Source organism: Ambystoma mexicanum, chromosome 7q (genome assembly GCF_040938575.1).
Source record: "Ambystoma mexicanum isolate Mex_15411 chromosome 7q, UKY_AmexF1_1, whole genome shotgun sequence".
Classification (NCBI taxonomy): domain Eukaryota; kingdom Metazoa; phylum Chordata; class Amphibia; order Caudata; family Ambystomatidae; genus Ambystoma; species Ambystoma mexicanum.
In genome coordinates, this window is record NC_090941.1 from 1,031,667,803 (window position 1) to 1,031,685,193 (window position 17,391).

Sequence of the window (17,391 nt, forward strand, 5' to 3'; positions counted from 1 at the left end):
AAATCATCCACAAGGCAGTACTTACAGATAATTATAATTCTCATTACATACCTCACATCGACTATCTTGCATTTGACGATGATACAGGAACTAGGTGCTAGAACATACACCAAACAGATACACCAAAAGACTTGCAGCAAGGTTAAGGTATGAAAGCAATTGCTCACCGTAAGTGGCTGGCCTGTCTGAGTGAACGGAAAGGTTGTAGTACTTCATAATGCAATCTTGAGACATGTGGCGCGTCACCAGCCATTCCTGGGAAGAAAATGTGACAGCTGAGAAGTCTGTCTGCCTTGCAAGCATTAGAAATGAAAATCTGCTAGTCCAGAATGTCAGCATGTTTTTCTTTGTGAATTGAGCATAGTTATTGGCATTTTCCTTCGATTGCATTATTTTCTATGGCATAAACAAGGAAAATGGGCATGGATGGCCAATAAAGACGTTGAATGAAGGCATACTGCCTATGCAAGTAGCTTGAAAGTGTAGGGCATTTTCTCTCCTGGCCACAACTCTCTGGAACTTGGTGCCTCTGTAAATGTGGGTTACTCATAATAAAATGAATTTTCAGAGGTTTCTGAAAATCTTTTTTTAAGCCACATGTATGATTTTTCAACTTCCTGTCTGCTAGCATAAAGGCCCCTGTTGCATGTGTACTCTGCAAAAACTCAAATGCAAACAAGGTTGCAAGTGTCACAGACACCTAAGGGCAGACTGATATTCCCACAATGATTTTGACAATACTGTGACTTTGTGAAAATGAGGGGGTGGAAGGGTTGAGTCATCAACAGTCTAAATCTGTATCAGAAACACCCGACAAAACAGAAGGGAAAGCAAACAGATTCCCTTATTGCAGATGGGCCTAAAGATAAACTAACTGCTTATCTGCTCTCTCTCTATATAGTTTGGTGTCTTGACACCAAGCAGACTACCCCTGCACAAGGCTTTGGCCAACACCACATGTTGCATTACCCACTGTCATGCAGAGTGGGTCACCAGAGCCAACCCTGCGTAGGCGCGAGTGCATGGTGAAGTGCCATGCTGTGCTTAAGCTTATGTGAGCTTGTATGGGCTAAAGAAGCACGGCATTAGTAGTGTAGCAGGTTAAACACTCACCTTGGAAAACAGAGCGGCCTGGGAGCTGGGTTTAAACCTCTTGTTGAATGCCCTTTTTTAATTGAAAACCTTTACGGTTTAAAAAAAGGGACCTGTAATGACCGACAATTAAAAAAAACTCAACTAATAATTTGATCCATTCTACAAATTATTAGGTTCCATCTTGAAGAAAGGAACACTAGAAAAGAGTATAGAGACAAAGCAAGGTAAGAGGCAGAGGTATAGCATTTCAACACATTGCTAGTGTGTGGAACTGAAAAGTCAATCTTTTTAGTTATTTTTATTTTGGTGAAGCAATCATCCTCGCGGCTTTGGTAGCTGAAAGGATGTGCCTGCACTTGGTAGTTGAAGATAGTCTTCCATCATTCAGATTCCCAGAGATCTCCTAAAAGAAGAATAGAGTTTTTGTTTTTTATTTTGTGGCCTCTCACAAAAGGAACACTAGAAAATGAAAAGGTTAATATTCTGGTGATCAGTTTCATTGGGCAACGCACAGGATTTAAGAACCTTAGGGTCAAGTCGCAAGAGATGTCTTACATTTACTGGAAACTGAAGCATGGGTCCAAATCAAAGAAATAGTTGCGGACTGCCAGTGGAGTAAAACAATCAATTTGACTCTGTTGGGGAAAAATCAGCATGATCAAAACCCCATTGCTGACTGATCTACGGTGCTTGTTATCATGATCTCACTACCGCTCTCCCTGCTTGACTGCTAAGGGCAACACTAAGATGCTTCATGATTTTTTGGGAGAAGGTATTAGTCCTAAAATTCAGCTACGAATCTTGACTATCTCTGGAAATAATTGTGACTCACGCTTCCCCAATTTAAGTAAATACTACACAGCCTTCTCTCTTCACACTCTACACCGCTGGATCAATGTACTGCAAACACTGCAATTATTGACAAGGAATCTGCTGTCACTGTTACTCTGAACTGCCATGGAGAAGACTCTCCGTCACGTTATTCCCTACTTGTAGGCTCTGGGTGTAACCTGGGGCCGTGGCGGGTGACTGGACGCCACCTACCTGCATGCATTCTAAGAATTGACATTAATTTTATCCCATCTAAGTTTGTCTTGGTTTGCTTTTCTTATTTCCTTGTAAGCTATGCTGCACTGGCTGAGGGTGCCTGAACTCAGAGTATACTGAGGCTCGTGCTTAGTCACTGCGAGTCTTTCTATTATTTTCATACTTGCAGTCATCCTGCTACTGGGGGCAGTCTGTTTTACTGAATATTGTTAGTGGCACAGGATTAGCCTTGGTAATATAATGTGCCCATTTAATAAGCTTGGACGAAAACAGCGCAGTGGTCATGCGTAGCGGGAGAGAGCCTGCCGCGCTGCAGTTGTGCCTAACGTAAGCCCGTAAGGACGGGCCACGCGGTCTTGACTTTTGCACCACTCTGATACTTTCTCGTGCAGCCTTGGTGACTTGGGCCCCATCAGGAACGGCTTTAACACCAGCATTCAATCCCATGGATACTGCTACTGCAGCCAAAGAGAACACGGCGAAGCCAGTACTTCATGCTTGCCTGCTGAACACACGCTCGCTGGTCGCCCATGCCCCCTCCCTCCATGTGTTTCTGCTGGCTCATTCCCCAGACGGCATGTACCTCACCGAGACATGGCTATTAGATAGCTCGTCCCGAAACTTGTGGAAGCGCTTCCTGATGGGTATAGCATACTCCATCTTGACCGCATTGCTCCCCACTCCGGAGGAGGGACAGCTATCCTGTTTAAATCCTTGCTAAAGCTTTCTGTAGTCCCCCTTGTGCAGTCTGAAAATGGAAGCCTTATTAGTGCGCCTGACAGCTAATGCCTCCTATTGTTCTTACTTTCTTATTGTTTATAGGCCACCAGGCCCCTATGCAGCTTTTCTCACTCCTTTTGTGGAATTGGCGGCGTCGTTGAAATTGTGATTCACAAATTTAGCCATGTTGGGCGATTTTAACATCAGGTACAATGTCCTGCAAGCTCCTATGTTGGCTAACTTCTTTGTAGCCTTGAATGACCTCGATCTTCATTAGTTTGTGCATGAAGCTACCCACGTGCTCGGTGTCATACTTGACCTTATTCTTTCCACAGAGTCGTCTATTTTGGTTGCCCCAGCTCAGCCAGTATTGTGGTCAGACCCCTAATCAATATAATTTGAGGGGGATTGTAGGTGTACTCCCATGATTCCTACACCCGCTGCAGTACTTAATCGCAATTGGCGTTCAGCAGACCTTCAGCAGAGCTTCAGCAGACCTGCAGCAGACCTTCAGCAGACCTTCAGCAGACCTTGCCCGTATGGGTTGACTTGTCCATGATAAATGTAAAACTGCCAAGCTAGTGGATCTCTCTTTTTTTATCCCAGTCGCTACAGGAAGCAGCTGATTTGATAGCCCCACTTAAGGCTACCCGTTCTAGGAAATCTCCTTCTGCACTTTGATTCTCTGATGAACTTAGAGAAGCCCATCTGGAAGTAAAGCAGGCAGAACAAAAGTGACGCTGGTCTTACTGTCACGAGAAGAAACTAGCTTTTCAGCAGCTCACGCACATGCAGCACACAGCTATTCGGACTGCTAAACAGACATTCTTTACGCACACAGTGGAATCAGCTCCTATTCACTCCAAGGAACTCTTCTCTGTAGTTAAGTTCTTCTCCTCGACTGCTCGTTTCACTCCTAGGGTGCCTGCCACTCAATCTCGCTGTGATCTGTTGTCTGAGTTTTTCACTATAAAGATAACAGATATCCATAGATTCATAGAAACTAACACGGCTAGCTTTGTTTACCCAAAGGTGAATGATCTGGAGGCCGTCAGTGCCCAGGTGTGGTTCTTTTTTCCAGAGTGTTTGGTCGAGGCAATTTTTACGGCGGCCAGTCAACTCAAATCACCATCCCCTTCAGACACTGTCCCCCTTAAGGTTCTTAAAGATGTTCTGCCCACGATTACTCCCTGCTTACGCTGGCAGTCAATCAATCCTGCCAACTCAGCTCAAACAAGCAACTGTTATCCCTCTTCTTTAAAAGTCCTTGTTGGTTGTCTCTGTTCTGGCCAATTATCGCCCTATTTCTCTTCTCCCATTTCTTATGAAACTTCTCGAATCTTTGATTTCCCCCATTCTTTCCTCATTTCTTGAATCTTAGTTGTTTTTTTACACCTTTTTACACCTTCAGTGGGGGTTCCGGCCCGGATGGGGCACAGAGAGTGTAGTTGACGATCTCACCATGCTGGTTGACCAGGATGGAGTGGTTGCGCTGATATTATTAGATCTTTCTGCAGCATTCGACACTGTCGACCACTCAATCCTATTGTCCTGCATGTCTTTGGCAGGCCTCTTTGGGCCGGTCCTAGCTTGGTTTTTCATCTTTTCTGACCAAAGGGGCCAATCTCTCTCCCTTCTTCCCTTTTTCTCTTATGTCAACTCACTTTCTTGTGGTGTTCCGGCTCTGCCTTGTCCCAAATGTTGTTTAATATCAACATCTGGCCACTGATTCTGCTCATCCGCTCCTATGGCTTTCTGTGCTACTCGTACGCTGATGACACTCAGATCCTGTTGAGTTTCCATCTCGACCGGACTCGACCAGACTGAGGTGTCTGTGCGAGTGCCAGAGGGCCGTTGTAGAATGGATGGCCCGCAATTGGATGAAGCTCAATGGGAACAAGATGGAGATTCTGGTGATGGGTTCTCCTCCGGATCCTTCTCTGGGGTCTCCATTTTTCTGACCCACGACATTGTGTGATCTAGTTTTCTCTGTCAAAACAGTTAAGAATTTGGGAGTCTATCTTTCTGCCTCACTCTCTATGGCCACTCAGGTGAGTGCAGTATCGAAAGCGGACCACATTTCGCTATGTGTGCTGCGCAAGGTGTCACTTTTTCTTCCCGCCCACCTGCACGCACCCACGGATTGTTGCCTCGGTGGTGATCAGTCGGATTGGTTTCTGCAATGCTATGTTGTTGGCTCAACCACTTAGGTTCACACATCCGCTGCAGCTCCTCCAAAATCTGGCAGCCAGGGTAGCTATGTCCATACCCTATGGATCTCACATCAGCCCTGTGCTGTGTTCCCTGCACTGGCTCCCTGTGGCCAAAAGGGTTGAATTTAATTCCCTGTGTCTAGTCCACAAAGCTCTCTATCACCTGGGAGCTGACTATCTGCAAAGTAAATTCCATCACTACATTCCGGGTCGCTCGCTTCGCTCTGAAAAGCGCACCTAGTGCTGATACCCACATTTCTTCTCTCCAGGGTTGGTGGCCAAGCCTTTTCAGTCTCTGCCGCCAAACTTTGGAATAAGTTACCTATATCTTTGAGACGTACTGAGAACCATTTCCTTTTTTGTCAACTTCTTAAAACCCTTCTGTTCTAGGCCATCTCTTTTAGTTGTACAGTAGCTTGTCCTCTGTGTCTGGTCTTCACGCCAAGATGCCCTTGGGTGGATGTGCACGCTATACATATTGTTAACATAACATAATATGCACTAGCACAGGGGACTGCAACCTGTGGCTCGCCAGGTGTTTTGGACTATGACTCCTATGATCCCTAACCATTGACTGTCGCGGCTAGGACTGATGGGGATTGTAGTCCCAAACATCTGGAGAGCCAAAGGTCGCAGACCCCTTCACTAGCAGAATGGAACATCTGGAATAAAGATAAGGGTGAGAAAATCCTCCTTTTCCTTTCTAGAGAATCATACTCATCAAGGAAACCTGCAATATTATCATATAACAGGTCATCGAATAGGAAGTTATCGCGGATCGCAGTGATTTGGATAACTCAAACCTATTCTGGATGGGGAATCGCTAGTGGACTTTGGTTTCATACGATTTAAATATAAACTAAGCTGCACAAAGCATCCAAGATACTGGCAACTCCTGACTATCGTGTCCTCTATCCTCTTACTGTTGAACACTTGCCTACAAAAAGGTCCCACCCTCGTATCACCTCCCCCAGACATCTTCCGTATCAGCATCTGTAACCCACATGATCTATTATCAGTAGATCATAACTACTAGCTGGATAGAGTGGGAAAGTGAAATGACTATCATGGAACTAAACTAGTCATGAATATGCAGAACTGTAATAACAATGAAAGCAGACCTAGATCTCTGATACACCCAACAGCGAATTACTATTTCTCTGTACTGATCGACCCGGAAAATGTGGAAATGTAAACTCTCACCAACTGATCTATGCTGGGAGAAGAAGAAAAAAAAACAAGGCACCAGTCCATACATTTTTGGGGTTTGTGCAAAGGTTAGCGCTGCAGAGGCTTAAACTGAAAACGCATTGTGGGTTCCAGGATATCAGCATGCTGTGCGTGTTCAGCCTTTACCCCATCAGAGTCGCCTTTTCCCAATGGTACCACAAATTAGCTTTGGGGAGCAGAGGTAATAGCCAGGAAACACATTTGGGAAAAATTGGAACGTTGATCAGCCCCTTTGTGAAAAATGTATTCAGGCAATAGTAGCATATTGGCAAAGAGAGGGTCCTACATTAACGAGGACGCATCAGACGCACGCACATCAATTTGGGGCTCATTTCATGAACTGTATGTAGAGCAGTTCATATGGTGGTCTTCTAGCCCATAAATGAAATGCTAACGCTTTGATTGGCTCGTGATCACCATGTAAGCCTTCCACCTCACCCATCTACCTACCCTAGATGTGTGCGCATGTGGGGCACATGTCTGAATAGAAGATAAGGGTGCGTATCGTATTGCTAGATACATTATAACTCTTATCTGAGAAGGGTGATGTCATGTGCCAGGATTTTGGCACCACTGAAGGACAGTCTGACATTGTCTTGAGACCGATTCTTGTGGATGTTCAGACCGTGTATGTTGACATCTGTAATTTCTGAATATTTAAAAATAAAAAGATAGAAAAGATAATATGACTTCTCGACCTTACTTTGGTTAAAAAAAATCAACCATTGTACCTAAAAACCCTAGCCACCCACTCCTGCAATGGAAGTTAATACAGGCTGAACATATGTACGTATGGCCGGGCTCAGCAACAAGCAATTGCACTGCAGGACCAATCACAAACATAGGGAATTGATTGAAAAAGGGAAAACACCAAAAATAGATCTTTAAAATGTCAAAGCATGGAATAGGGTCCAAACTAGTCTCCACGGCACAAGTGACATTCAGGGGGCCATGGCATCTAGGATTCCGGGGAATGACACAAGTTGAGAGCACTAACCATCTCGGTTGATGCCTCAACAGCTTTGAGCCACTCTACTGGGTGCTTGCCACAGGATCGAGCTGTTGTTCGACAGCTTTGAGCTGTCTCGAGGATACTTCGTCAGCACAGTGGTGTTTTTGAGGAAACGTCTCAATAGCTCAAATTCCTTCTGGCACAGTGGCAGTGTCCTTGAATCAGTAAGAATCAACCGTCTCGGGTCTCGGTGAGCGGCTCGATCAGGAAAAATTAATGTTTCTGTACAGGCGTCTTAAAATTGGCAAGGGAGTTCAACAGGACTCAATCACAGCGCCCATGACTTTGAAGCAGGGAGGCTTGACTGGCTCTATGGGGTGGCTTAACATGCAAAGTGGAGCTGCAAGGCTCAGGCCGTCGTCCATTTCATGAAGTCATCTTGATGATTGTTGACTTTTCAAATGGCTTGAAATTGGCTGAATGTCCTTCTTTGGTCCGCTCATCCACACCAGTTGCAAGAAGTAAGACTTCTGAACTTGGGGTGCTGGGCTATCCTCCAGAGAAACACACAAATCTTCAGCGCTGTTCTGTGCTGAGGAACCTACTAGCATACTGTTTTCTTCTGGGTACCTACGTTTTAGAAAACATTTTCTTTTTGCACTTTACCCAACTATTCCCACAGGAAACCAAGCATACCTTTCAATTGCGTTTGTGAGCCTGGACTCATTTTTGGGAGAGAGGTCTTTGTCAACCTCAGTCCCTGGGCTAACTCACTTAGTTTGGGGACACTGATCAGTCCTTATAGCTGTCAGTGCAGTAGGATCTCTGCCCCACATATGTATCATGTTTAGTGTGGTGGTAGTATTACGAGATGTACTGCAGGGAAATATTGTTTCTTCTTGATTTTATTTTAGTCTACTAAATTATACCTTTCAGTGCAACATTGGTAGCGTGGTTGCAGTAGCATCACTTCACAAAATGTTGGGTCCACTACCTGCCCCACGTCATTTTACTGCGAGGTGGGCATTTTAGCCCAATAGTGGTCCAAGAGGGTTATGCCTCGTGTTTTTGATTCCTATCTTTTGCTCTTCTTTCTCCATGCTATGGTTGTCGAGGGCCATATATGGTCATGCATTTTCACATGGTGCTTGCAAACAGACCTGGAAGACAACCAGTGAGTCTGGAAAGGGTGGAAGTGGCTGGAAGGGCCGCCTGGCAGAAATACACTTTCCATCCCGGTGAATTCATGTTTGCTGGTCCTGCTGGCTGTCCAACAATGGACAGCCACCCCCCGTTTCATTGCTTCATGTCCTTCTATTGGTGGTTTGTGGTCACCACCTGCCCCGCATTTAAGATGTTAGCAGAAAATCTGGAGCCATATTTCTGTCAATTACTGGATCCAACAATCCAAGGTCAAAGAGTCTGCCGGAGGATGCTATGGGCTGCTTTGGAAACCTACACTGGGCCAGCCAATCCACCGCCTGTTGAAGCTCTGCCTCCTCTGCGATAGGATAGACATCTACATGGTGACTCTCTCCTTTGGACGAGTGGGAACTAGTAGCCATGCATCTTGCTCTGCTGTCCTTGCTTCCTGGAACACAGAAGAGCTGCGGGATCTGTATCGGGCCAGCACCCACTGGAGAGAGGTCATTCTCACTGCACGGATCTCGTTTGTCCCTGGGGCTAGAATATTTTGGGACTTGAAACTTTGGGGGCATTCTCATCGTGGGACTGGAACTGATGCTGCCTTCTGTCCAAAATGGGAACTGTTTTGCGGCTCTATGTTCACCGGACTGGTCCTGCCTCCACAAGCCTGTTTACCCCTGGTGGGGTCTTTTAGACTGCGTTCTTCGTCTGCAGCCTTGTATCGCTGCCTTGATCCTTCATTCCTTGAATCCAGAGGTCCAGCTTCCTGATACATCCAAGGACCAGGGACCTGGAAATCAAAACTGCTACTCAGACAGATCCAAACCCAGCAGTGAAATTGACCACTGCACCTGTGATCCAGGGACCGAATTTGCACTGACCTAGGGCAATGACTGTTGTCTCAATGGACCTCACTTACTGGGGTGTTTTCTTCATTTGGACTTCGAAGGGCTGTGGTACATACTTGTTCCCTGTCATCCCTGTTGCTCTCCATGAGTGTAATGACCCCTGCTGCAACTTTCTGGGCCTGATTAATGGTAATGGAACCTGACACTGGGCATTCGTCCCTTGTTCTCTTAGGTCCATTGGGATAGGCTGTCGCCCCATTCCCTCGAAGCAGCCAAGTTGCCTTTAATACACATGATTGGGGTGACTCTAAGATTTCCACTTGCATCAAACTCCTTTCTTCTCTATGGGAGAAAACTGTAAGTACTGTTCCAAAGTATCCTTTAAGCGTCCAAGAAATGGCTTACTTACTTTGAACTTTGTAGACACTGATTCTAGAAAATGTATTGGAATGATGAGGTTTAGTTTTAATGTGCTAGTTTTCCCTATAAAGCATATAAGGTCTATGTAAGATCAATAACATCTTATAATGTATTTGCCTAATGCACATGTCTTGTTGATAAATAGACAGATTTGTGCACTTAAATTTAAAGGAAATTAATCTCAGCCTAACTGCTTGTCTGTGCTACCAATAGAGAGTTACGTCTTCTGTGTCGATCCTTTGCAGGTCCACTAAGGATGTCTTTCCAGAACCTACTGTGCTTCTGAAAGGTTGTATACAAATTGTTTGAATGTCAATTGTTCGAATAACAATTGACCTTCTGCACCATTGACCAAATTTAAACGGTCAATTAGGATATATATGCGGGGGGAAGCCCCCCACACCCCCACACCCAATCCAACCCCCACCCCAACCCCCCTCCCAATCCCCTATTATTATTATTACACCAACCCAACCCATAATATATATTAAAATGACCATACAGTCAATTGTGCAGAAGGTCAATTAGGACCCCTATTATTCGAACAATTGTGTCATTCGAACAATTGTAAACAAACAATTCGGGTAATACCTTCTGAAAAACCTCGTAACACTAGGCATCCTGGTTTTTGGTCCTTAGCCACAGGCACACCTCCCGTTCTTCCAACTGATGTTCCGCTGTTCCCCAGGGAAACTAAGGGAAGAGTCGCTCTCCTCCTCTGATCTACTGCCTTCAATCCTATTTGGCATGTCAATAACTCCAACACATAATCAGCAGAGTGGAGCTTTCCTACTCCATTCATATACCAAACCTAGTTGGGGGTCGGCAGCTTCAGTCTTCCCCTAGGATTCATTGTCAAGTGCCCTCCTCTTTTTACAGCAATTCTTTGAGTGCCTTGTTCCTGGTACAGTCCCTGGGTGGCAGAGCTAGGCTTTCCCGGAGATCCAATTGGTGGTCGGATTCTTCCCTGCATCTTAGCTCTGCCCTTACCCAGCCTGAATAAGAACAAAGAACTCTGCCTGCAATTATCTTTTCTGGCTCAAATCACGCCTTGCTAAATTGACTCCAAGGGTCGGTGTCGAGTTCAGACCAACATTTATAAATCCTGCTTTCACATCCAGGTCAAGTGTGAAAATGACACGGGAAGCAAAATGTCTTTCTAAGATGGTGTCATTCCTGAAAGAGAAGCTCCTAATTACGACTTCTCTTTCATGGCATTTAACTTTTTTATGTTAAAACTAACATACATATCATTTTGTTTTTAATTATATATTTTAAATCTCTGTGCTTGGTGCACAGGGCCTTCTATGATGCAGGCCCAGAGTACCTGCAGCCGAAGTTCTGACGCTATGTTCCTGCCCGCACACTGCGCTCTGCGGACTGCTCTGTGTTGCCTGTCCCGAGGGTCCGTCACGCTAGAATTGGTGGCCGTTCCTTTTTGGTCAAAGCTTCTCTGTTGTGGAATGCTCTTCCTGCTGCCCTTCGTGCGGTGTCTGGCCATTTCCAATTTAGGAAGACTCTAAAAACGATACTGTTCTAAACCACCTTTTTTTCTGATTCTTATGTTTCAGTCATTGCACCAGGTTGCCTTTTCTGGTGTAGGTTGCGCTGTACTTCGGTATGAAAAACTATAAAATAACATAACATAAACCAAAAGATATACATTCCTCCAAAATGTTGCTTTAAATCTGGCAATAGCTAGCATCCCGTTGATGGGTGGTTGGGCACTGCCACCAGGTTCGATTGAACATTAGAAATATTCAATGAGTTTTAATGAGAAATTATGAATGGAAACCGCACTGCTGTTGCCTGGCAAGTTTGGCAGACCTTCCTTATCAATATTTTTCTATTACCCTTATCCTTTGGGAATTATAGGGCCAGGGGTGCCATTCTGCCTTATAATATTAGAAGATCTTCCTACTGCCAATGGCTCTTAAAGGAAGAGCAGGTGGAGAAGACAATGTGTAATCTAAACATATTTGAACGACGCGATCACTTCTAACAGTTTAGGAGTTGTGTGTTGTATTGTTGGTTGCTCTTTTATGACGATCCAAAACGCTAACATAGCTTGGTTTTTCCACACAAATGGTGAGATGAGGGACAGTTTCCTCTTTACCTATCCCTATTTGATAGGCAATGCACCAAACGCTGCCTAGGGATAGGCACCCATGTTTAGGGACAGGGTGTTCTTCCAATAGGGTTAGATTACACATTGGGCCTCATTCCGAGTATGGCGGTAAGGGATAGCGGCCACCGGTAACGAGACCGGTGGCGGTAATCCCTTACCGCCATACTCCGAGTTCCCTTTGCGCCCTCGCCCTTAACGCCTGCTTTGAGCAGGTGTTAAAGTCGAGGGCGCAAAGGGGCCTCCAAGCCAATAACGGTGACCGTAATGAACGGTCACCGTTATTTGCATCTTCCCCATTCCCATTGAGCCCTATGGGGGCTCATTTGGGAATGGGGAAGAGCCTTGGTGAATGGGGAATTACCGCCCCGCCAACCTTGGAATGGGGCGGTAATTCTGCCATCCACCAAGGCGCTGCCGGTCCGGGTACGGCGTCAACCAAGGCGTTAATAGCGCCATTGGTTAGCGCCATACTCGGAATGAGGCCCATTGCCTTCTCCACCTGCGTTTACTTAAGTCACTGGTTCATTGAATTTGTTTACTATATTTTTTCTTAGAAAGAACCGTCTGTGATGTGATATGATACTGTTGATATAACGGTTAGGGACCGAAACTACTCCCACTTTGTTATCTTTGAATTGACCCTGATGTTCTACTTCTTAAAGGAAGAGAACATTAGAAAGCAGCTATATACTTTTTTATATGCATCTTTAAGACTGCATGTCATATTGTGCCTGGAAGGTTGCCGTTTCGTGTTCCAGATTCTGGTGTGTCTTTAGACTGTGCACAGCACAGGTATACATGTATCCACTGTATAGATGTCAGTGAAAATGTCAACTCAGGTGTAACTAAAGACACCACTAACTAACCACAGAGCTTACAGAGAAACTGTGTCTGCTTGACAGAGCACACATTCTTGCAGAAAACACCTTAACTTTGTTTTACACAGTCTAACAAGCTCAGGAGATAAAGCCTTCGCAGACAGAATTCTGTCACTGACATAAAAGCAAAAAATGTGAACAGTGAGGGTAACAATAGATGGAGCGGGCAGAATAGTGGCAATTTTTCCAAACCCTGCCATACTCTCCATTTAAAGATGTAGAACAAAGGATTGTTGCCGTCTTAACATGAGAGAATGTACCTGTCCTTTGATCCAAAAACACGTCAGTATTGTAACTCACCGTGGAGTGCTTGCGAAATTGAAAATAAAATCTATTCCACCCACAGGAGTCATAGATAAGGTTGATCACCAACAGCATAGGCCAAACCACTTCTTGGCTTAAATTAGGGTCTTCTTCTTAGAAGAATTCCATTTTCTTTTCTGAATTCTGGACTAGCTGATCACAGATTCATATATATTCCAAAATGTCTTCTAATGTATTCCAATCTTGTCCTCCACACTTCTGGGTTGGTTTACAATACATTATTGCATGCACCAGAGGGGTTGGTCTAGAGCACCAATTAAAAAAAGTTAATCAAGTTCCAACACCTTTATTTGGTTGTATGTCATTATCTTTCATTATTTCTTAGAGTGCCCAGTCTCTGTAGTAGTGCTTCATGTTCGTCTATCAAGTGATTGTCTTCCTATCTCTGCAAAATATTGGTTTCTTTCTAGCAAATCCCAAACATCCCAACTCGGCCTATCTCCTAGTGAATCGGCCATGCATCTTCATGTCCCACCACCTTTCAAGCTTCAAGTGGCTCCAGCATCTGTCAGATTCAAGGCCTTCTCCATGTTCTCAGCACCTCTTAGAGTTATGCACCTCTTGGGATCAAGTGACATGCTGAGTTCTTTGCACCTCTCAGGTGTATGTATTTCACAGGCTTCTTACCGCATCTCAAGTTCAAGTGCTTTTCAGGGTCTCCAGCACCGCTCGGGTTCACAGCCCTGTCCAGGTTACCATCACTGCCTGGTTTCAGATTCCTCTCCAGACTCTCGGCACCTCCCAGATTCATGCAATTCTCTGGCTTTCTTTTCAGAACCTGAGAGGTGTCCTGGGGGCCCTGCCAAAAATCTGAACTTGAGAGACTTCAGAGAACATCTCACCAATCACCTCCACTCACACCAAATTCTCCCTTGTGCTCCCTCCCATCCCTACCACCACTATCCATCCCAGCTCCTTTGCTACTCCCACTCCCTGTTGAGTTGCCTCAGCTGGTATGGTACCAAGTGATTTGTCTTCAGACACGTTTCTTTTGGAAGACGTTGGCCATTCGAGGGGTAAATATTTCAAGGTTCATGTTCCCTAGACAGTTTTCTATTGGGTGTTTTTGGTTTCACTGTGTAGAAGACTGTATTTGTGGGAGTTATTAGGAAATGTACATAGCCTACACCAGGCAAAGGATGTCTTGGCAAGCAAATACTGTAATTATAATCATAACTCAGCTGTCAAATCTGGAGCCTAGTTGACAATACATCACATTGTATAATTGTTGTACCCTGGCTAAAGATAGGCTTTATTTGATTAAGAAAATAAGGTGTATTTCCATACCTTAGAGGAACTATTTTCTCCTAACTGTGATTGCTAGTTGCACAAGCAAATGTGTCCTAGTTCCACCAGAGATGGTGGTGTACGCTGAGGATTATTTTTAGAAATAAACCAAGAGATATACACTCACCGGGTCCAGTTCACAGATGTACGCCATGTTGAACAGTGCAGCATCAAACCCCGCCTCGGCGGCCTGGATGTAGTTCAGAATGGACTTCGGCCTGTGAAGAAAAGTGGGATGATGTCAGGGTTCTTTCTTCTAAATCGAAGATACATAACATACTCCCTAACCCCAAAGTACAGGAAGTACGACACTGAAAATTCCCAAGACTACACGCAAGTGGGCCTGAAGATGGCTGAGACCAGAGCCTGTTATTTAATGACTTGTGTCTGCAGGATTGAGTGGAATGTTCTAGAAGCCCGAGCATTTGCACGTGTGCTTTTCAAAGCTCACTTGTCTATAAACAACGCAAGAACAGCTCTGTGGAGCTCTTGCTCTTAATGTGGAGAATTGGGTGCTTCTGTGTGTAACATCCTGGAAATGAAACCAAGGCAAAAATCAAGAACTAAAAGCAATTCATTCATAATTACAATTAATGTAAATGGTTCAAATATGTAAAATAAACATGAAGGCATTACAAATAACCATTTTAACAAAGCACCTGTGAGGAATGCAGTAAGAGAAAATGAACAAAAATAGTAACACTATTTAAAAATAAATGTACTAGGACAAATGTACTAAATGTCAAAGGACTACAGACTAAATTAGATGCTCTTGAAAGGTTTGCAACTAAGAACCATTTAAAAATAAACATAGGTACAACTAAAACAATCATGTTTCGTGGTAAAACAAAATTGTCTACTTGTAGAAATGGTCAATTAATAACCAGCGGATAGAAGCTCTTGAGTATTATAAGTACCTTGGTGTAATAATGGACCAAAAGCTGAGTTGGAAGCAACACTGGCAGGAAACCAAAACGAAATGTATGAACGCTGCAATGGCTCTGAGCTCCTTTATTGGAAGACAAGGAGGGTTTTCTGTTAGTAGCGTCCTAATGTTATATTCCGCTAAGATTGTACCCTGTTTATTGTATGGCGCTGAAGTTTGGGGCAAGCATTTTAAAAAAGAACTGGACAAATTTGAAGGTAAAATGTTAAGGATTTTATTCAGAATTCCAAAAGTTTTAGCCTGCGAATATATTTTATTAGAGTGTGATTTACTGAGTGCTGGTGACATTTTAGATTATACAGAGCGGCACCCGTTAGCAGAACAGGATGGTAGCAACGGCCCCGTTATTAACGGGAGCATTGTTCCCATCCTCCCCATTCCCATTGAGCCCTATAGGGACTCAATGGGAATGGGGATGTACCGGGTCCGGGTCGCGTGAATGGGAATTACCGGGCCCACAAAGGTCGGAACAGCCCGGTAATTCCCATTTTTCCGGACCCGAACCTGAGTTTGCGGGTAGCCATGCTGATAAAAACGGTATGGCTACCTCCAAACTCGTAATGAGGCCCATTATATGAAATTATGAGAGTCTTGAGTCTTTGAGAAGAAAGTATCTGCTGGCATATGACAACTCAAGCAGTAATGTCAATATAAATGAAATATGCGAAGCCCTGTTGGATGGAAATGACATGAACTTGATTTTTCACATGATGAAATATTATGAGCTAATTTTATCTATTCTAAATGAATTATTGATTGGTATCCTGTTTTAGTAGTAACCTTTTTGTATGAGGATCTTAAAAGTTGGCATTTGTGTTTTAATTGGAATGTATTATTGCTGTTTTCATATGTAAAGCCTTTGTTGGCTATGTACATATGAATCAATAAATACATATATGTATTGAGAAGGAGAAAGCTCCTATAGCCCCCCCGCCAACCTCCCCATTACACTTTGTATTTGCTGCTCTACCACCCCACTCATTTGCCTCATTTCAGTGGTAATATTTCAGGGGATAACTGCCTTTGCCCCTTCACCGCCTTCCTATAAGTATTTGTTCTATCGTGCACCACACTTCACTGCATTAATCCCTTCTGGGCTGCCCTGTCCACGGTTTGCCTTTTCTAAGTCTACTGGAGCATCCATTCATGTCTTACACCCTACATTAGAGCTGATCTACCAGGCTACCCTTGGTCCCTAATCTTACCCCGAATGGTTAAAGGCACAATTCTTTCTCCAAGAGTCACTTCCTAGGTGTTGCTGCTGTAGTCAACCCTAATCTGGACAATTTCCATTCAATCTTCTCGTGTTACCCCCCAACCAGGCTTCCAGCTCTGTTCCCCACTTCCTGTTTCTCTCTTCACCTGCCAGGAATCCAACGCTGCAGTTAGGTAGGGCTGGGCTAATTGATCCCCAAATTGAATTGGAAAATCCAGCTGTGTGTTCCTAAAGATCACCAAATATGCAAAACCTTGCCACTAAAACGCGTTACATGTAAATGTACCTCATACATATTCATTGTGGATATTCTCGAAATCCGGTGGGGTTTTTCTGTTCACTGAGTTCACAATCCTGCCTTCACTGGTCATATGAGGGACTGAGAACGTCAGCAGCTGTGTAATACAAATCATCCTGATTATGTGCCTTGAACCCAAGGCAACTTACTTTTTCCATCAAGGGAGAGTTGCATTGAATCATTTCCATCTAAAAAATGACCATCGAATACATTTTTTATTTATTTTTTGATTTTTTATGGGGTCCCCACCGTCCCCCCGTTTTAAAGCCTTAAAAACCCACCCGAAACAAAATTAACCCTTTACCCCCATAAATATACATTCGATGGATATTTTTTTGATGGAAAAAATATGTTGGATTATCCCTCGATGGAAAAAGTTTCGATGGAAACACTGCATACCAGCTTGATTGTGCACCAGAATTATTGTGTGTGGAATGCCCATCGGCACTACTGTCAGCAATGACTCCTACAGATGGACATGGTGAACATGTTGCTGCGAAGCCTCTTGCCTGACTATGGCGATCCTAGTCCTTGAACGTCGTCAGTAACTCACCTTCCATCAGAACGAAAACGAAAACCTAGGGGTTGTTTAGGACCCTGCTAGAAGAAATGGAAGGCCCTGAGGTCCTTCAGTAGAAAGGGA

General features: G+C 44.2%; 1 protein-coding gene across 1 annotated transcript in view; it reads right to left on the reverse strand.

The window, feature by feature from the left end:
- The window catches only part of LOC138528109 (protein sel-1 homolog 3-like), a 397,280-nt gene that overhangs the window by 43,452 nt on the left and 336,437 nt on the right, over window positions 1–17,391 (reverse strand). The window contains exons 18-19 of the mRNA XM_069639562.1: window positions 14,416–14,506; window positions 168–255 (exon numbers count right to left, since the gene is read on the reverse strand). Of these exons, the coding sequence (XP_069495663.1) occupies window positions 168–255; window positions 14,416–14,506 (179 nt within the window). The remainder of the gene's footprint in view (window positions 1–167; window positions 256–14,415; window positions 14,507–17,391) is intronic.